The sequence below is a fragment of the Sparus aurata genome, chromosome 7 (assembly GCF_900880675.1).
Source record: "Sparus aurata chromosome 7, fSpaAur1.1, whole genome shotgun sequence".
Classification (NCBI taxonomy): Eukaryota; Metazoa; Chordata; class Actinopteri; order Spariformes; family Sparidae; genus Sparus; species Sparus aurata.
Genome location: NC_044193.1, coordinates 34,030,911 through 34,052,862, shown reverse-complemented (window position 1 = coordinate 34,052,862; position 21,952 = coordinate 34,030,911). Strand labels below are relative to the sequence as shown.

At 42.4% G+C, this 21,952-nt stretch overlaps 1 protein-coding gene across 5 annotated transcripts in view; it reads left to right on the top strand.

Moving 5' to 3' along the window:
- Positions 1 to 21,531, top strand: part of atp2b3b (ATPase plasma membrane Ca2+ transporting 3b) — a 117,685-nt gene extending 96,154 nt beyond the window's left edge. For 2 of the 5 annotated variants that reach the window (XM_030423450.1, XM_030423451.1), the window contains exon 25: positions 16,570 to 17,085. In XM_030423450.1, coding sequence (XP_030279310.1) covers positions 16,570 to 17,085 — 516 coding nt within the window. Of the gene's footprint in view, positions 1 to 7,078; positions 7,239 to 16,569 lie in introns of all 5 variants that reach the window. The other 3 variants (XM_030423454.1, XM_030423453.1, XM_030423452.1) reach the window with 3 other exon arrangements.
- The last annotated feature ends 421 nt before the right edge of the window (positions 21,532 to 21,952 follow it).

Here is a 21,952-nt window from a genome sequence, read left to right as displayed (position 1 = left end):
AACAGTCAGTCTTTCTCTCATCCTGTCTGTGCTGTTCTACTGACTTGTGCCAAACATAATGATCCAGTTTTTTCTCTCCAACACAGCTAACTCTTCTGTTCTCTGAAGCTTTCTCTAACTTCGGAAGTGGTATTTTAGACACTCATAAACATCATGAGAGAGGATCAATGCTGTGATTTTATGTGTGTGTTGCTGCAGCGGAACATGTGTGTATGAGCGTTTACACAATGTGTACAGGCTAATGCCAAGTGGACAGACTGTTCACTTGCTATATTGCTTTAATTGATTTATTTTCACACTGCTTTGTTTGGGAATGGACATTAAGACAGCAAAACAGCATCAACAATCTGCTAACAGCCTCCTAAACAGTGTTAGAGAGCCGGTGCAGACTCTCTGCTAAAGTGCCTGTCTTTGCGCAAAGTGGTCAGGTTTCATTAAAAGGGTTTGGGTCTGAGTGTGCAGACAGTAAATACACATGCAAACACACACACACAACCCCACACAATAACGCAATAACCATCATTAATAAATGGTACATGTATTGTGAATAAAACTCAAGTTAATAATTATTTCACTGTTAACAAACAATGGAATATTTAAAGAACCATTTTTTAAAGCTGGGGTTGGTAATTCTGTTCAGAAGCTTTTTTATTGTATTTGTTAAATCTCTTAACATCCAGCCAACAATCAAAACTATAAAACGCTTGGGAAAAAAAGGGAAAAAATCCATAGTCTGTGGCAGCGACAGGGCTATATGAACTTCATCCAGAGTGACTTCATCCAATCAATTTTAGCAGCCCAAAGATATTGTCTGGACAGCCACCCTGTCTATCAATCTTTCCTGACCTGCCTACCCTACACTGACTCCGCCCATCAGTCATTGCGCATGACCGGAGTCTATTCATGCACTGCTGAAACTGTGGTGGAGTGAGCTCATTGTTTACAGACAAGAATGGCAGAGAAAGTACAGACACACTATCAGCTATACCAACAGCAGCTTGTACTGCCAAACAGAGCAAGAAAAGAAAGACTGAGCTGGAGAAGGCTACAAATAAATAGTTGGATAGCTCAAGAAGTGAAATAAGAGTCAACATTGGATTGACTGTTCAAATATGGAGAAAACTGATGGAGTCGAAGGCCTGAACACGGACACCATGGTAGCTGTGTCTCTGTTGGACAGGTAATGAGCTGTTTGTTTTGGCTAGGGAAATGTATTATTACTCTGTATTATGTAGTCAACGTAACTAATATTAGCTCCTTATGTTGCTTTCGTTTGTATAAGCCCATCATCATGCATCGTCAGCTTGTAGCTAACATAAGCTAGCTAGCTATGATAGACTACTGCTGTATGAAACATACACTATATTGCCAAAAGTATTCGCTCACCTGCCTTGCCTTGCAAATGAACTAAAGTGACATCCCATTCTTAATCCATAGGGTTTAATATGATGTTGGTCCACCCTTTGCAGCTATAACAGCTTCAACTCTTCTAGGAAGGCTTTCCACAAGGTTTAGGAGTGTGTTCATGGGAATTTTTGACCATTCTACATTTGTGAGGTCACACACTGATGTTGGATGGGAAGGCCTGGCTCTCAGTTTCCACTGTAATTCATCCCAAAGGTGTTCTATCAGATTGAGGTCAGGACTCTGTGCAGGCCAGTCACGTTCATCCACACCAAACTCTCCCATCCATGTCTTTATGGACCTTGCTTTCTGCACTGGTGCACAGTCATGTTGGAACAGGAAGGGGCCATCCCCAAACTGTTCCCACAAAGTTGGGAGCATGGAATTGTTCAACAACTCTTGGTGTGCGGAAGCATTCAGAGTTCCTTTCACTGGAACTAAAGGCAGGAACACACTGGCCCAACCGTTGGACGTCTGAAGCGTTTGGGGAGACTCGGACGAGGTCGGGAACAAATCTGTTCAGTGTGTTCAGCTGTGTTGGAAGCTTTAGGAGCCGCGTGGATGTTGTCTACTCCGATTCAACATGCTAAGTCTGAGAAGGTTGGCTGTCAGCTGTCTGAGCCATTGGATTCTCTGATTGGTTGTGTTCCAGCTGTATGACCATTCTGATTGGCGGTGTGCTAGTGAATCAGTGCAGTGTGTGGGAGGGGCAGAATACTGTGTGCGCTGTTTTTCTATGTACTCCATTCCGTCATTTCCTGTTTTCATGTTTTGGAGTAACGTTATTGGCATGAGACTAGCTGTTATGTCCGTTCAGGATGAATTAACCTGTGTTCGTTTGGTAACGCCTTGCTGCGTGTTTAATATGCAGCTGTTTTTGTCTGAAATATTTAAGTTTCTTTTTGTTTGAAAGTAAACAGAGTTGCGTGCATAAAGCTCTCGTCCTTCGTCTTTTATACACAACGCTAGCGCAACCCGCTTATTGCATCTCAATCAAGCGAAGAACGTACACGCTACTGTGGAGCTGGCAGCACGTCGAAAGCGGTGTGTTCAATGCACCTTTTCTGCCGAACGGGTCGGACCACAGGCAACAGAGTGGTCGGATAAAGGTAGTTGGCTGTTGGTTTGAGTCTGGGCGGTGTGTGGGGGCCTTAAGGGGCCAAGCCCAGCTCCTGAAAAACAACCCCACACCATAATATCCCCTCCACCAAACTTTACATTTGGCACAGTGCAGTCAGACAAGTACCGTTCTCCTGGCAACAACCAAACCCAGACTCGTCCATCAGATTGCCAGATGGAGAGCGTGATTCGTCACTCCAGAGAATGCGTCTCCACTGCTCTAGAGTCCAGTGGCGGCGTGCTTTACACCACTGAGTCCGACGCTTTGCATTGCACTTGCTGATGTATGGCTAGTATGCAGCTGCTCGGCTATGAAGCTCTCTACGCACTGTTCTTGAGCTAATTTGAAGGCCACATGAAGTTTGGAGGTCTGTAGCGATTGACTCTGCAGAAAGACCTCTGCGCACTATACGCCTCCGCTGACCCTGCTCCATCATTTGACGTGGCCTACCACTTTGTGGTTGAGTTGCTGTCATTCCCAATAGCTTCCACCTTGTTATAATACCACTGACAGTTGACTGAGGAATACGAGCAAGGAAATATCACGACTGGACTTGTTGCACAGAAGAAGTAGAAACAGTCTGCATGCCTAGGTGCTTGCTTTTATACACCTGTGGCCATGGAAGTGATTGGAACACCTGATTTCAATTATTTGGATGGGTGAGTGAATACTTTTGGCAATACAGAGTATTAACATGTAACGTCACTGTTTACATGCAAGCCAACGTACTGTACTGTGGATCTAACTGGTGTTCACACATGCACTGCTACCCTGGGCAGTTTGGACATTAGCCAGACGAACTGCATGTGAGAGCGGGCTAATTCTTGTGTGCTACACGTGGGAAAGACCAAGTCCACTGTTCAGAGGTCATGGGGAGATGACATTTATCTGTGAATATAGTTTGCATTGTATTTGTTAGCAGATGTCGTTAGATGGTATTGATGTGACGTTCATTCATTTAGCCTTGGAACGGTTGTTTTACAATGTGCTGATGTATCCTGTTTCTGTGTAATATAGTTATGAGATGGACGCTCTCTGACAGGTGAGTGTAACTTGATGCTGGTAGCAACAAGGGTCAGACCACCGTTATTCATGTTAGATGTGTCTTTAATGGATACATTTTAATACATGTGTCCTTCTTTTCATATCAGTGTGCTCCTTAGCGGGGATACAATACAAAAATAATTCAAAAATTTCATTAGCTGCACCAGGAAAATGCTTCAAGTGCTGGTCCTAACAGTCACATGTTAGCCTACTGCCCAGTTTACATGATACTTTTTTAATTGTATCTGTTCATGCCTTTACATTTACAATTTTCTACTTACTGTGTTTATAGTAACGCATTAAAACACAAATTCAATTTGTAAAAACTAATTGGCAAAAAATAGGATTCTGATTAGAGTGCAGAGTCACATGCCTGGTCAATATACTGTACAAACACAATTTGTTTAGTTGTAGGTGGTGTTTATGAGAAAAAAGTGCTATACTACTGCTCATGTGCAGCTTGCAGATCAACTACTCGATGTGTGTCATCTTTTCTGAGAACATCTGCTCCATGACCCGTCGCCCTCCTACATCAATGGCCTCTGCCTCCATTTCCTCAGACACTGATGGTTGCCCTCCTGTCGTACTCTCTGACGTGACAGTGTGCTTTACTCTGGCGTGATCATCATCAGAGTCAACGATGCTCTTAACGTGGCGGCTATAACATGCAAAACATCATATTTTCCCATACAATATTCTGTTTGTCAGTGAATCACACAGACAAACGTCAAAGTAACAGAAAAATAATGTAGTAGCTACACCACTAATCTTGATGTCTTAGCTTTGCAATATCTAACGTTACCGTAGCCAGCTGTTGCTAGCTAACTGGCAATAGGTTACGATATCAAGATACACTTTCAAAACCATTTCTGAGTGTTTACTTATAGGTGAATGAGACATAAGGTAGCTACTTGTAGCTAGATCTTTTGATGAAGATGATGCACTCTCCTTCCCGTACCTCATGAGGTCTCAGGACTCGGCGGTCAGTGCCCGTTGGACAGTGTGCACTCATGGTTTTGGGGGATCCTTTCAAAGTCTAGCTTGTGCTTGATGTTTGTTCCACCTTACTTACCCCAGCTTTAAACTTCCAGACATCAAAAAATCGGACAAATTAAAAAACACAGTTCAGTATCTGGCTGTCACAGACCTCAATAAGCCCATCCAGTCATCTCATTCAGCCTGTATGAAAAGCTTGGACAGGCACCCATCTGTCTACCTACAGGCTACCTGCCTGCACATACTCTGCACATGCAATGATTGTGCATGACTGCAGATTCCACAAACTATGTGGTTATATTGCCAAAGCAATTAGCAAACTTGTCATACAAGAATGGCAGAGAAAGAGCAGCCAAAATGTCTCTTTGCTAACATACTAGCATGACAGTGGTGGAATAATTTCCAAATGAGTTGATGCATTCATCACGATAACGTTAACATGTTTTTTTACATAGTTAGTAGCCGTTTTTATACTGGGCAGCAAGCCGCCAATTTGGCTGTCCTTTTTGCGGCTAGGTCCGCGGTTTTAGACAGAAGGTGGTAAATTGGGGGCCTGTTTTGGTCCGCCAATTTGACACCACCTCCATTGCTATGTAAATCTGTGCTGTCGATGCACCGGCAATTTGCGTGAGATGGGCGGAGGTGTCGATGACGTGCACTGTTGTGCGACCTACAGCCAGGGAGTTTTAAAACCAGGAAACCGTCAATTTTCATCAGTTCATCACTTCATCCACGGACATCAAAATGAGCAATTGGACAGCCGCTGAGATCCAGGAGATGCTAGCGTCTCCTCGGTCTCTGTAGCTGTCTTCGTTGTCTGCTTGTTGTTGTAGTGACAAGCTACTAATGGTTGCTACTTTCAAATTAAAAGCCCCCGGCTAAGAACCCAGTTCTAAACTCCAATGGGGTGCAATGTAAAGCTCTTATTTTGAAGAAAAATTCGACCTGCTTCACTGTTCACGGCCGACTTTGTGCTTCACGTCACGTCACATGTTTACGCCTACCCCAGTGGCGGCCAAGATGCGGCTTTTTGGAAAAGAAGGAATATTACACCTCCCTTTTAGAAAGACAAGGCGGCACATTGCTGCCTTTACCTTGCTGCAAATGTGCCACCTTTTCTATCTAAAAGGGGCTAGTGAGACATGGGGTAGTTGGATATCAGTAGCAATGGCAGCAATGTCCTTAGCTCACAGTGCACAGCCACGTAGCCCAGTAAAAGAGGTGCAGCAGCAGCAACACATTCCCTTAGTGGCTAACACACTCCTTTACCAGCTAACATTGGCAAAGAACACACAACTACAGCAGTGGCGAGTAACACAGTCACACTGTATAGCATTTTAGGCCTGAGAAACATTCATGACGGCAATTTTGTTTGTGTTTATATGAGTATGGCATTTATATTAGAATAAATCAGCTCAAGGAGCTTGTTAAATGTAGTAAATTCCCAGCTCACACATTTTTCTGCTGACAAGCAAGGACTAAGGGGCAGTGTGTGTTTATGTGTTTCCAGGGAATGGCTCTGAAATGAAATGATCCAACTTGCTGGTTTCTACAATCTTATCATTCCCAGCTTTAAAGTTCCCATGAATTCAAAATTGCTATGGTATTGTAGAGTTTATACATTTCTGGAAAATTAATAAAAAAGTTGATGACTCGTCATGTGCTCCAGGGTGTATATTGATTTTTCATCAAATAAATGGATCTCAACCATAACTGTACAAAAACACAACTTTATAACATTATTCAGAGCTTTCTCTGGAACTGGGTCATATTTAATGGACAAACTATATGCTGGTTTTCTCTCATCTGCACTCAGGCTGCTCTGCCTTTACAAACTCTGGACAGATAGCTTTACTTGTTGCTAAAATAACAGCTAACAAACGGAATGATAACCCGCAGCTTCTCAATGAACATCTATGTACCATGGCCATTCATGGCCTCCAAGAACAATGATGGAGGACAGTTACAGTACTTAAGTGATTTAGGGAGTTTCAAGGTAGACATATACTGGTAGCTTTGTTGCTAAAGTAAGCGCAAACAGCTGCTTAATGTAGTTAGTTGCCTAACTAACTAGCTTGCTGACTCAGCCCAGAGTCGCCAGGTTCCAAGAAAACCAGATCAGTCCTGTATTCCATTCATCAAACTAGCATCTGTCTTCTCGAAGGTGGTGTTTTTACAGGAATCACGTAACTATGCTGAAGCAACAAGCATTCTATTAACTGTTTCGTGGGGAATATTGTAAAGAAACTTTACAAATAACAAAAACAGTGACTTAATAAGTTGGTTATAAATCAATTCATGATTTATTAACAGTGAAATAAATATACATTTACCATTCATTAGCGGGATTAAAATGGATTAAAATTGTGTTTCTATCATTTCTACTGTGACAGGAAATGCTTAAAGAGACCACTACACACACACACACACACACACACACACACACACAGATGCACACTCAGACAGGCCTTTTCTGCCCTCACTGAGTGCTGCTATTTTGTCTCTGTCCTGCAGATGGAGGTAGTGAGCACGTTCAAGCGAAGCGGTTCGTTTCAGGGAGCAGTGAGACGGCGCTCCTCCGTGCTCAGTCAGCTCCACGACGTAAACACTATCTCTACCCCCTCTCACGTAGCTCTCTCCACCGCAACAGCCAATACCAGCCCAGCCCCCGGGAGTGAGTCCGCCGAACGCATGTACACACATTAACACACACACACACACACACACACACACACACACACACACTCATACTTGCAGGCACCTAATCTCCCGCTCACCCTCAGGACACAAACACACACACTGCTGCACGGCACGTGGACTGCAGTATTTTTACTCTCTATGGTTGTGTCCCCTCTGGCTCGCTCGCTGCTCGTGTGTGTGCAATGTTTCCTCTATTTTTTTCTCTTATTCCCCCTTTCAAACAGCACCCAGTCCTGACCGGCTGTGTAGTTCTGGTTGGATCTGGTCTGGTCCAAATCCAGGTCCCAGTCTCAGTCCAGAGTTCGTTTTTGTTGTTGAGTGTTGTACAGGAGGCAGCTCACTGTTCTCTCTCTGTCTGAGGTGTCCTGAAAGAAATGGAGCAGCTTTGGCTGGAACAACAGAAAGTGACTCATGTTAAATATAACAAAAAGAATCAAATTTAATTGATGAAAACAGTTTGATATACTCTGACAAGGCAAGGACACATCCTCAAGTACAGAGAGCAAATGGCAGCTCCTCCTGCACCATGTGTTATTTTCTGTCTGTGAATGAGGTCAAGCGTGGTTACTGTGGTTGACCCCCACTGTAAACACCTCCTATGTAAAGGAGTGTTGTCATTTCTTTTCTCTATAAACATAAACATGGATATGGTGTAATTATTCTGTGACTCCTATTGTAATGTAGAAAATGCAATGATTAGATTTCACTGCCATAGAATTCATACTCATTACCAAAAGGCTTTTATATGGCTTCTGCAATTCTCTAAACTGTAAACCTTCGAGTATAAAAGCCCTATAATACACTGCTGTTTCCAAGCTGACAGTAAAAAAAGTTCCCTCTTCTATCGCTCTTGCTTTCTTTCTCCTTCCTGTGCTCCTCTCACTTTTGTCAAGTGCTGCAATTGTTGTCAACTGGTTATTTTTGTAACAGTATTTTTCAGCTCCGACGTCACAAGTTTGCCCCTCGCCCCCCCGATGTCCTGATTTTTTTCTCTGTCCAGTCTGTTTTCCCCCCTCTCTCTCATCACAGTTCTCTCCTCTTTTTTCTATATTTATGAGATATTACAGGTTCCCTGTTTGCAGAAATATTCTGTGCAATGTGTTCTTATTGTTCTTCACAATTAGAGTTGTTCTTTTGTAGAGGTATTTAGATTGTCCCAGATCTAAATACAGGCCCTTGTGTAGCATACTGATAAGATTTCTTTAGTAGGTTTCGTTTCATTTCCCCCCCTTTCTTGTATCTTACTTTATCCTTCACCTCATCCCTTTTTGTCATCCTTCCATCTCCTAACTAGAGTAGCATCCAACCCTCATGTTTCCTCTTGATTTTTTTGTATGTCAGTTCCGCACGTGTCTGTTTGTAAGTGTGTTTATGTGTGTGCATTTCCTGATATATTCAAGAGCCAAAGTTTGACTTCTGTATGTTTCTCTGTCAGTGTATGAGTGCCGTATGTGCTTGTATGCTTGTGTAGTGTTTGTGCCTGTGTGTGTGTGTGTGTGTGTGTGCGTGTGTATGCATGCGTGTGATTGTGCTGTCTCTTCATTTGATTGTCTTCATCCGTCTTCTCAGTTGCTTCTCCTTACCTTCCTTGCTCCCTTCCCTCCTTTCATTTCATGCTGCCTTCCTCCATCACCTGTAGATAAAGATAGAGAGAGGCCAAAGTCAGCTCTGCTGCTGACACCTCATTGTTTTGACCATCTTGAATGGACAATAGAAGTTACCTGGACTTTAAATACTTTGGAAACACATCTTTCTCTCCATCACTTTACAGTATCATTATACTAGTAATGCAATAGAATGTATTATATCAACATTCAGAGCTGGCTTTAAAATTGGCTGCCTGATAGCAAAGTCATGTAATATGACAAAGGTGTGGAAGGAGGGATGTAAAGTCAAAGTATGGCCCCACCACTGCCAGCTCATTGCTTGCTTTTTCTATTCTTTCTCCTTAATGTGAAGAGCTGGTTGTGTCCAAATGTGTCATGAAGCAGCAGTATGACACAAACTTTCATTCTGAAGTCATCCTTATGTGGTTCAGTTCCTGATAAACAAATGGGACAAGGAGGGAATGTGAAGGAGCAAGCATAAAAATTTAAGTTGACTGTGACCCAGGTTTGCTTCTCTGAGTAATTTCAGCCTGTGGTCAAATAAAATGTGTTCCTATTTGCTTTACTTTTAGGATGGGGTTATGCAAAAAGATTGTGTCAGATAAACTTTCAGCCACAGAAAAGTATATCACACTTGATTTTACTTACTGTAACGGATATGTCTGGTGATATTCTATTTCTTACTGTCAACAAATCCCGTTAAAAGGCCAAAACCAGCGATGATTGTATCCTACCAACAAGGACTGTCTTATGTGTATTTTGATCCTAATATTTTTTATTCCTCTGTCATAGAGCTCCATTAACCATTAACAAGCCCTTAACCACCAAGAACAAGCACTATAACGTTAATGATAATGATAATTTTGTGAGTATCCACACTGAATACAGGATTACATTCTCTAATTCTGTCACTAAACACGTGCTGCATGCTTCAGCTGTGTCAGTAGCTCAGGACATCCTGGTGATTGTCAAAGAGGACTATGTATTAGTGAACTATATTGGCCAGTTATCTGTATTATTATAATAATTATAAAATAAAACTATATACTACTGTACGCCTTGTAGTAGAGGGTTCCTGCTCCTTCTCATTAAAACTAAGGGCCTGAAAAATGTTGAAGACCCCTGCTTACATCTCTGTGAGGCTTTACTTAGATACAACAGTGCTTTGAGCTTGCTCACAATGCAGATGTTAAGCAGGTATTATGTTTTTCATGCTCATTGCCTTAGTTTATAGTGTAGGCGTTCTAACATTTGCTTATAAGCAACCAAACACAAAGTGTAGCTGATGGGAATGGTATTAGTTTTGCAAGTATGTGGTCATATTAGAGAAAATACGATTTTTACCTGATAATGATGTTATTTGAGGTTAAATTTATTCATGTGCATCCTGAAGGTAACATGAATGTTTACCAAAAGTCATGATAATCCATCCAATAGTTTTTTAGATATTTCACCCCAACACTAAGCATGAAAGGTGACCACAGATGTCTGTGCACAATTTTGTGTCAGCTAGGGTGGCAGTATGGCTAGGGTTAGTTGGTTGAGGTCAGGGGATCATCAAAGTCAGTATGTGTTTGGGTTGTGGACTGACTGAAAGACATCGACATGCATGGAGCCATGCTGCTAGGCTAAAACCTTTCACTGTTCTTTTTATAGGATTTGGTATCACAAATACAGAATATCACCAGCCTTATCTGTTCAGTACTTTCCTCAGGTCTGAGGATATGCTCTTGCATGGGAAACACCAAGCAACAAAGACACACTACAAGTGACTGCCTATGTGTTATCAAGACAAACTGACCTCTACCTGTATACTTACTTTACTGCCCTACCCAGAGTTCTTTGCAAAGCAGACCAGGCCCTCAGACTCTGCACTGTGCCCCATTCCAATATGATGTGTGTTAGTTGTAGTAGTAACATCAATACCAGAACCTCCCCAATTTTTTTTTACCACCAAATCTATCATCACTGGGTTAGAAAGGTGGCCAGTAATATCTAAAAGAAACATTTACATAATGAACAGGGCGATCAAAGTGATAAAAAATACATGCCTCTGTTTTATGCTTTCATCCACTGGAGCCGTGCTCCGTGATCCCTCTGGATCCAGTTTGATTTCATTTCAGATGGGGCTAGTTTCACTGCACTTACAGTAATAGTCAGATAACAGATACCCCCCCAAAAAAAGTTAACCAAAGGTTATTTTGGTCAGGAAACATTAAGGGAAATAGGATGTTTAGGCCAGGTCTCAAATCCATCCTCAGCTCTTCAATTCTTTGCTTACGTTTTTTATGTTCAAAAAGAAGATTTGAGCCTCCATCCCCGTCCTCTAATAGTTAATGAGTAGGAGACATGGAGAGAATAAGCACTGAATTGAGGAAGATGTTGCTGATATGTTGCTATGGATTAGAGCTCAGCCATCACATATCATAGAGTGGCTGCTGCTCAGAGTTTGGCCACATGGTGGGAAACGGGAGCCATCAACCTGTCATGTACCTCACAGCTTCTCCCTGTATTTATGTTGCGGTTTCCTCTCATTCACAGTTGTTTTGCACACAGCAGCCTCTCTTCCCTCCAGCGCCTATGTCCTTCTCGTACTTTAACCATCATCGTTTTTCCATCAAGCACTGCTGAAAGAGCCGACAGGGAGAGAGGGAGAGAGAGAAAGTGGTTGAGAGATATAAGTAACACAGCAGTGCCCTGACCTCCAGGCCTCTCTGGAAACACTGTGGGCATTGTATACTCGAAAGTTTACCCTTTTTCATGGAGACAAAATGAAAACAAACCAAGCGCTGATGAAGTGAGAAAGTAACATTCTGAAACATTCTCAGTCTGCATGAGGTGTTTTTCTACTGTCTGACAGGCTCTTTGGAAAAACAGATAAGCACTGAACCTACTGCTTGACCGTCTGTCTGTCTGTCTGTCTGTGTGTTTGTATGTCTGTCCTTCTATCATATATGCCAGAGTCATATATAGAGATTCCTTCTGGTTTGGCCAACTGCAGCCCTTATCTCCATTCAGCTGCCTGACCATCCACCTCCCATATTCACAGTTTGGAGTCCAGTGGATGCTGCAGTCAACATTAAGCTTCTTCTTCGTTGATCACATTTGGCCAAACTATCTCTATGTAGGGCTCTGCCTGCCTGTGCCTGTCAGTATATTTGCACTGAACTGTCTGTGTTTCTTTTGAGCTCATGCTGCTTCTTTTCCTCTGTTTGGGCTTGAGGGAAGGGTGCATGGACCAACTGCTATGGCAAAGAAATGTGTTTACGCACACATACACCATGGACAGCATTATCCACCTTGAAGTACACTCATATATCTCACTCTGGTCCGTGTGTGTGTGTTTCTGTGTGTCATTGTCTGTGTGTGTGTGTGTGTGTGTGTGTGTGTGTGTGTGAGACAGAAAGAGAGCGTTCATGACAAAGATCTGATTCAGCATGACCTGACTGCCTCTCTATGTGTGACAGGGCTGACGCCCGAACTCCGCTCTGGCCTTTGATCCAATCACCTTTTGTTTCCAGTAATCTAACCAATCACATTCTGCTATAACCTGCTGATTCTCCGTGATGTCACCTTTCTGTTTTGCAAGACTTGTTTTTTTTCTATCCTGCAGCAACTTCATCATCAGCATCGTCATCATTTCAATCACTCTGCTGTCCTCTGTCCCTCACTGCTGCATGGCTGCAGTACATTTAGATGTGTGTGTGTGTGTGTGTGTGTGTGTGTGTGTGTGTGTGTGCATTGAGATCTTGACAGACTAACTCACTAGCTGTCAGTGTGTTTGAGTGTGTGAACCAGATTTCTTTAACAAACCCATGACTGAAGCTGCCTGATGCATGTGGATCAACCTCTAAGCCACAAAATTTGGAGACAGCTCAACAGTGGTTTCACTCAGTTGCACTGCTGCTGCATGCATGTTTGTTTGTGTTAGTTTGTTTGTGCGTGTCTGTGTGTGTGTGTGGTCACTGCTATAGGAATTGCTTAGCAATTTCTTATTTTATTAAACATGAAACTAACACTCACCATTCCTGCTTCTTTTCCATGTGTGCCTAACAACCACCCTCATCTGTCTATCTGTGCATGCATGTGATACAGTGTGCTGAGGTATGAGTGTTTTCCCCACACATATCATCCCCCGACATACACACCCACACACACACACACACACACACACACATGCACGCGTGAGTATGAAGTAAAGTGTGTGCAGCTTTTGCGGTCTCTGTGATGTGGCTACTCGTCTTGTGAAGTCTGATTGGTGTGTGAGAACTGACAAAAACGTGTCATTAGCCAAGTCATTTGGAAACACTTCTTTTTTTAAATTCTTTTTTTACTTTTGTCTTTTGTAGACACACAGGATCAGGTGGGCACTCTGTTGATACTGAATTAGTCAGGATATTTGTGTTCTCTTTCTGAAATAAAAATCATAAATGTTAATATTAATATATTTTTTTAAGTTGTTTTGTTTATCCATTACCATATAAATTGACCTCAATCCTTGTTCAAAGTGGTTTTGCTATCTGTGCATGTTAATTTTCTCACATGATCAAGCATTCAATTAATGATCCTTAAGGTGAGGGATACACTCTTAAAGGAACAGTTTAACCCTAAATGTAAACCTCAGTCATCATTCTTTCCATGTTGATGGAAAGTCAGGTAAAGTTTCGTAGTCCACAAAACATTTCTGGAGCTTCACAGCGAAACTGAATTGCAGCATTCTCCTTATCAACTGAAGTAGCTGAAAACTTGTTATAAAATGTGAAAAACAACTAAAAAAACATCAACTTGCTCCATACAGCTCGTCTCCAGAAGCCCTGAGATCACAGACTGACCTTAAACGATGTTCTATACACCCTTTTTAAACCAAATCTTCGCTGTAGCTGCTAAGCTAACCATGTTAGGGTTACACCCCGCCTTTGCGAAATCCCGCAGTTCCGAACATAGATTTCAATTCATCGTAATGGCGGGGTTTCCCTTTTTTTCAAAGACCCCGCTATTCCAAAAAGGCTATTGGGGAAACCCCTCCATTCCGAACGGACACAATCAGAAAGGAAACGGAGGCTGCGCATTTATCCTTTTTTCCTTTGTGGGTTCAAACGGATCATGTGGCTGATTAACCGCAAAACAAGCCTACTTCATGTTAATGACATAACTCATTATGCTTCAGCTGGACAAATGGCTATTTTGAATTGAAATTACTTTATCATGCTAAATATCCGAAATTATATTAAAATTGCTCCAATGCGTTATACCGATCTTTGTGCATATTCAGACACAGCCTGATATGGGTTCTGAGCAAAACAAACAACCAGAGGGGTCATTCCCCGGCAGATCGCACCCATGGGCCACAGTTTATTTCAGAATTGTGCAAGTGTGGCTGGAAGTGGGGATTCCAGCACCACGGATAGCGCGTGTAAAAAGATTAGACAAACGTTTAAATGTGTTTTCTGTAAGCGAAAATATACTACATAATAAATGAAGATAGTGACATAGGCCTATTAGCAATAAAAAACAATGAGTTGTTTGAGTGCGGCCGGTGAGCGGACAGCAGTGTTTGATGTAGGAAGTAATGTCAACTTGAAAATCAATTTCGGAACAGCAGTGTTTTGGGGAGAGGGTCGGAACAGCAGTGTTTTGGGGAGAGGGTCGGAACAGCAGTGTTTCGGAGTGGGGGTGTTTCGGAATGGAAGGGTTTCGCAATGGTGGTGTGTGGGAATGGAAGGCTGTCCCCCCGTGGTTAGCTCACACTCCACTGAAGTCAAAAAGTAGAGAACTTTTTATCTGCAGTCTAACCAGGGTCAGTTTGTGATCTAGGGGCTTCTGGAGACGTGGATTACAACAGATGAGCTGTAAAGGAGTCATCAAGTCTTCAGCTACTTCACTTGTCTCAGAGAACGCTGCAACTCTGTTTTGCTGTGAAGCTCCAGAAATGTTTTGTGGACTACAAAACTTCACCTGACTTTCCATCAGCATGGAGGGAAGATGATGAATAATCCTTGGCATTTAGACATGCCAGTTACTTGAAGAAATAGTATTAAATAAACTGGGTCACAAATTGTCTGATACAAGCCTAAATAATCTGGAAAGTTGTAGGAGGAGGGGGTTTCCGACGTGATTCATCAAGCTGACGAATAGTTCAGACAGAGTATACACCAATCAGAGGAATTACCGGAAGTAGGAAAGCATTGCTGCTGCAGTGCTATTTCCCTTTAGTGTCCGTAAATTTTTACCCTCTATTAGTGACCTGTAGTTTTCATTTATTTGAGACACAGATCGGTGGCTGGACTCATCTGTACAGGTGCCATACATCATAGTCTAGGTAAATATTCGATTCTGATTGGCTGAAGGGTGTCAGTTATCTCCTGATATACAGACACCTATTGAGCTGTGAGACTGTCTGCTATAGCCTGTGTCTAATGTGCATATTTTATTTACAACAAATAAAACCCTGAGTGCATCATCATCTGAACACCACAGGATGGCACCTTCAACACACAAGCTGAAAGGACTTTAGGCTGCAGCTGACAGTACACATGGACTATCATTTGTTGGCAAATTCTTGTTATTGATTTGGTGACAATAACATTTGTAGATAGTCTTGTTGTTAAACGTAATGTCAAATTGTATTTACTGTTGACAGCTGTTAACTTTCAGTGTTGCTAGCAGAACATTAGCTTTCTGGCCAAAAGGGCTCTATGAGTTTATCTCCTGTTGCTACATAGTAACTAAGTTGTGTCCTATTTACTGAAGTAATGCTCATGTCCCCATGGCAGTGAATCTTATGGGACTGTAATGACTATTCCAGCTGTTAGCCAACCTGTCAGGTGTTGCCAGAGAAACAGAGCTGTTTCTTATGAAAAACTTGATCACAAAATGCAGGCCAGAATATTTTTTCATTGGTGAATGACAGTGGTATAAGCAGAATAATACTGACATTAATTGAAGATCATGGTCTCCTCATTGGGCATTATCCCCTACTTGATGCTCCCTAACTAATGACAAGACTTCAGGAAGTCATTCCTCCCAACCCTGAACATAAATCAAATCCATTTTATTTATATAGCCCAAAATCACAATCGCATTGCCTCAGTTGGCTTTACAATCTGTACAGTGAATAACATCCTCTGTCCTTAGACCCTCAGAGGAGCCATAGAGGAGGGATCCCTCTTCCAGGATGGACAGACATGCAATAGATGTTGCATGTACAGAAAAGAACAACAAAGTTGCATTGACAAAATATCGTGAAAATCTGCAAAACCTCAACAGGCTGTTTTAACTTTGATTTTTGTATATAGATTATTGTATTTCCCAAATGTCCAAATATTCCTTTCACTTGCGCACGAAAAGATTGTGAAGCTTTGGAGGCACCTATATCAGTTTAATCCGACCAATAAGATTATTTTAACCTTTCATAGCAGCTCTGAGTCAAGGAAACTTTGATATATTAATTACCATTTATATTTTCTATTTTTACATACAGTAATTATTTATTTATCACCAAAATACATCATCTTGTTCAAACTTTGACAGAAGCCACCTGGCCCTGAGTGTCCGCTGTCTGTCAGTCACCCTGTTCATTTGCTCGAGGACACAGGTCTGTCTGCCTCCGGGTCTCCCTTGTCTCTTGTTTCGTTTTTATATGTTTGACCTTCTCCTCTTTTTCTTGTGGTCCCTCCCTCATCTCTCTTGCTTTGGCAGATGCGAGTGGTGAAGGCATTCCGTAGTTCACTATACGAGGGCCGGGAGAAACCAGAATCTCGCAACTCCATCCACAACTTCATGGCCCACCCGGAGTTCCTCATCAACGACCTCATCCACAACATCCCACTGATCGACGACACTGATGTGGACGACGAATCAGAGCTCAGCAGATACCAGCACCTGCACCCGGCCCTCCGCAAGCCACCACCCCCTCCTACCCAGTCGACCCGCACTCGCCCCACCCGCCCCTACCGCCAGTACAGCCTCCCTGTGACCCCGTGCAATCGAAACAACAACAACAACAGCAGCAGCAGCAGCAGCAGCTGCAGCAGCATCAGTTCAACAGTCACCCACTGCAACAAAAACAGCACCATCGCATTTACCCCCAGCAACCGGAGCCCCCATCAGCATCACCGCCACCAACACCACCATAACCATCATGGCAGGGACAGACCAGTGAAACCCTCTGCCCCTCACCTGGCGCATCTCTACTGCGTGGAGACTTCCTTATAACTGAGCTGAACATGGGTTGTGGGGAGAGGAGAAGAGGAACAGAGTCTTGGGGAGGGGGAGGAAAGGGAAGCAGAAGAGAGGGCTGAGGACTCGCTCATGACATTTTCATCCACTCTCCCTTACAACAAGCTAACAGGAGGGAGTGAAGGACAAGGGAGGTACAGGAGGGAGTGGACAATGGCTGGAGACTTCCCCCCACAACTCCCTGAGAACATTGCACCTTTCCCTCCCTTTGCCCTTGCTCCTGCCCTCTCAGTCTGACCCCTTGACACCACCACCCCTGCCTGCCTCCATCCTCGAACCCACCACCCCGTCTGTCGCCCATCCCTGAAGAACCATCCCGCCCTGCCTGACCTCATGCACACTCATCACACACATGCACCGGTCTGCTCTCGCTGCTCTGATGTGAGCGTTGGTGTGTCGGGGATGGAGGGAGGGAGGGAGACAGACATAAAAAAAACACAAAAAAAAGACAACACATCCCTCAATCCATCAGTAGAGGCGGGTCATGTCAGGGCCAGAGGTTGACTCACTCTGTTTTTATTGGTGTTCACCATCAGTGTTACTACCCATCTACCTGCCATGGCATCATAGTCACCACCAACATTATTGATCTGGCTACAATCTATGGCCACTTGAAATCATCAGTTTGCTTGCGATATAAGTGAAACGCTTTGTTAAAGCTTTAACTAGACTTCCATCAATTCCATCCTCTGATTCATTTATTTCTTAACATAATGGTGCTCATTTCTTTCTTTTACATGACATGTCTTTTCTCTCTCTGAAATTCACATTTGTCATATTTTCTTTTTTTCATTCTTCTCTCTCTTTCAATGTATGTATGTGTATTGTCTTGTCTCATCTGCAAAAAACTTACAAAAACATAAGAAAAACAGAAATAGCAAACAAACATACTGTTCATTTAAACCTAATAATAAACAGAATGGCTGCAAAAAACAACTATAGGAGGGGGGAAATACACACACATATATATATATATATACACAGTATATATATATGTATATATAATTTGAATGTTTGGGAAGCGACAACACAGAACTTGTTATTTTTATCACTGTTCTTTCTCCTGGCCAACCTGCCCAGTCTTTGAATGCCACCCCATAAGCCACATGACCTGTTATCTGTAATACTGTCACCCTGGCTGTGAGACAATACAGTGTGTGGGATCTGACATTAATTGTGATGTATACATGTATACATAGATTAGCCCCACACAGGACTAACTACGGCCTCCTGCCATGTTGGTGAATTGATGAGTATGTATGGTCAATATCTATGGACACCACCCAGGGCGAACTCATAGGTGGTGTCCTCCTCCAGTCTCTTTATTTCTGTAACATTGTCCATCATCTTCTCCTCTGCTGTTCCTCACTCCATTTTCTTATTTCCTTTTTTTTACTTTATGTCTTCTCACCTCATCCGTTATGGTCGTCTGTGTGTATGTGTGTGTGTGTGTGTGTCAGCTCTTTTGGAAGAAAGCTGAACGCTTGTGAAGCATTAACCCTTTAAATGCCATCAAACACACAATGCACAGGCGATGGCCCTTTAACAATCATGCACACTCACAACAAACCCCCTCCTGTTCATGTGCCGTTGAGTTCATTAGAGTTGTGGACAAAGGGATTGATTCATTGATTGCTGAATGAAGACAAAAAAACACTTTTTGAAGTTGAAAAGCAACCAACCACTCAAGCAATCAGGCCCATGTCTAATGTCAGTGCTCAGTTTTAGCTGTAGGCCCAAAGTCAGCTCACATCTATCAGGTACGACCAGTGAGAGCTTATGTGTCATGTGCTTGTGTCAAATACTGTGCATTCCCCTTCATCACAATGTGCAATCTGTTGTTTGAGATGTCTTAAAGAAACGGTTGACATTTTGGAAAATACACCTACTGGCTTTCTTGCCAATTTCATGTCTATTTGCTAAAAATGATACAACAGTCTGCAGCATGTAAGTTCATACCAATTTTACACCAAAACTAATGTGCATATGAAGCCTTTTTAAACTTAAAAATAGGGATTTTCTCCTTTCACATTGCAAGGAGATGAGTTTGCTTACTGTTTTTTTTTCTGTCTTGTGTCGTTTTTTTTGTCCAGTGTCAAAGGGGTACTTAGCATACAGACTGGAAACAGGTACAAATTGTCAGCCTGGCTCTCTCAAATGTAAAAAACCCCATCCACCAGCACCTCCATAGTTTACATATTATTTCTTGTTTGTTTCATCTGCACTAAAGCAGGGTCTGTGTGGGTCTTCATAGGTCTTAAAAATGTAATTCAGTTTCATCGGTTGAAGGTTAACACTGATCAAATATTATCATATAACTCTTTGCAAGAAAGCCATTAGGTACACAAATGTTTAACTTTTGCTTTATCGTATGTAAGCTGTCCAAGTATAAAAGAGCATAACACACTGCATAAGCACACCCGAGCAAAAGAAAATAGAAGATCATTTGGACAGCCACCCAGGTGTCGACAGGTACAGTGCTCATGATATTGCATTCCACCGTCACCTTGTCCAACTTCACCTTAACATTCCATGGAACATACATTCCAAACAACTGCATCACATTCCAGACCGGGTGTGAGAGTGCCCTCCTGTATCCCATGATGCACTAGGTGTGGGTGAATCGCTGACTTCATGTTGCCTTGGAGCGCGACTGCAATGCTAACCTGGACCCCCCCCCCCCCCCCCACCACCACCACCACCACCATCTCTCTCCCTTCCCACCTCCTCCTCCCCTCAGTTATCTCCTATTGACTTCCCTGAGTTGTCAACTGGTCACACCGCCAGTGAAAAAGCAAGGGCAGACAATATGCAACAGACTGCCATGTCAACAGCTGTAACCAGATGTAGGATTACAAACAAAAATGAGAACACATGCAAACACATGAGAGCCGGTCGGTCCTGCTCGTTCTGTTTCAGGATGCATGCAGGGCTCTCTGGGAACACCCTTACCTGTACAGAACTCTGTCTTCTTGAATGCTCATCATCATCGCCATCACCCTAACCAACCTATCGGAGGGGGCGGGTGGTGACATTGTGTTGGTCTGTCTGTTTTGAAGCATGCATTTGGTATCATTATTGTCACTCTTTATGTGTTGGTAAATCATTTAGGCTACTGTCACTACTGTGTGCTATGATCTCTTCACATCTGCTCTCCCCCCCCCCTCTCTCTCTCTCACACACACACACACACACACACACACACACATACACACACATTCATATCTTGTTCAAGTCTAACCTATTCTATTTCAGCACCTCTTATCACAGCTCTAAATGCTTTCTGCAGTATGCAACAACACATAGACTCACACTTATACATACACAGCAACCAACAGGTGATGAATCTCCAGTGGTGTAAATTTGACTGTCCAGTTCCAACCATCTCTGTCCATCCGTCCAGCCATGTTACATCATGATGTTGTGAGACAGTTTCACAGAAGGCAAAACACAATGTGAAAAAGAATATATTTATCCAAATTATAAATTGTACAACTGCACCACTTCTGTACAGACCGCCCAAATGTGCACATGTGCATCATTAATTTACAGGTACTATGTTCCTGTTACACTTTTTTAATTTTTGTTTTTGTTTTTTTCATTTAATCCTATTGTTTTTTGTAAAGAGAGGAACAACAACATGGAAGCGCTTGTATATTATTATTATCATTATTATTATTATTATTATTATTATTATTATTATTATTATTATTGATTTTCTCCACCGGTGCTCCCACTGATGGAAAAGGGACAGTTGCACATTCTCCTGAGCATATTCTGAGGGCTGTGTTTTCTGTCCACTGAACAGCCCTTGAAGTGTGCAGAGGTATGGACATGCTTATAGTCTCTTGAGACCAGAGACACCACTCTGTAAATAGGAAACAGGAGATACAAATGTACCTCATTATGATCTAAAGGACTGGACAAAGTAGGGACCCGGGGAGGATGGAGAACTGGAAGGTGATGCAGAGCTAGAGAGTGCAGAAGTGCAGTGCGTGCAAGCATTGTTTAGGCTGCTCTTTTAGATCTACAAGTTTTTACTGCCATGTTACGATGGAAAGAACTTGACATTTTACATTATTCATTATACATAGTGTTGTAAATAATGTGTGTGGAATGGTCCCCCTTCTTGCACAACGCAGTGCTGTTCTGCAGACAGAAAATGCAGCCTTAACTGTGCTGAAATGAAAAAGACCAAAAAAAGAAAAAAAAACATAAAGACTATTGAATATATTAAAGAGTTACCTGCCTGTTATTTAAGCGAATAAATATCTATATATGAGAAAGAACACACCTGTATACTGTAGACTAAATCTGTATGGAAATCTAAGAGAATTTAATGGGAATTAAGTCCAACACCTTTTGTCTGTATGAAAGAAAAAATACATCGAAGTATTCTACAATAATAACTTTGACAAAGTCTGTGTGGTCCTGTGTTGTTTGTTCACAATATTGCAAAAATGTGCATGTTACATGATGATACTCGACTAGTCACACTCGACCGGTTGCTTTGAAAGAGATGCAGCATTCGCATCAGGCGACATTATGACTAGGCCCAAACCAAACAAATCTCTGGAATAGACAGAGAAAACACCTGAAGGTGTCAAACTAGCAAATGTGGCTAGCAAGAAGCTACTAGCAGTGGGCCCAAGTGAAGCTAGCTCAGGAACCGCCCAAGGCTACAAACAAAAAGAAGTTGGATAGCTCAAGAAGTGAAATGAGATTAAACATTGGAGTGACTGTTCAACGATGGAGATAACTGATGGAGTCGAAGGCCTGAACATGGACACCATGGTAACTGTATCTCTGTTGGACAGGTAATGAGCTGTTTGTTTTGGCTGGG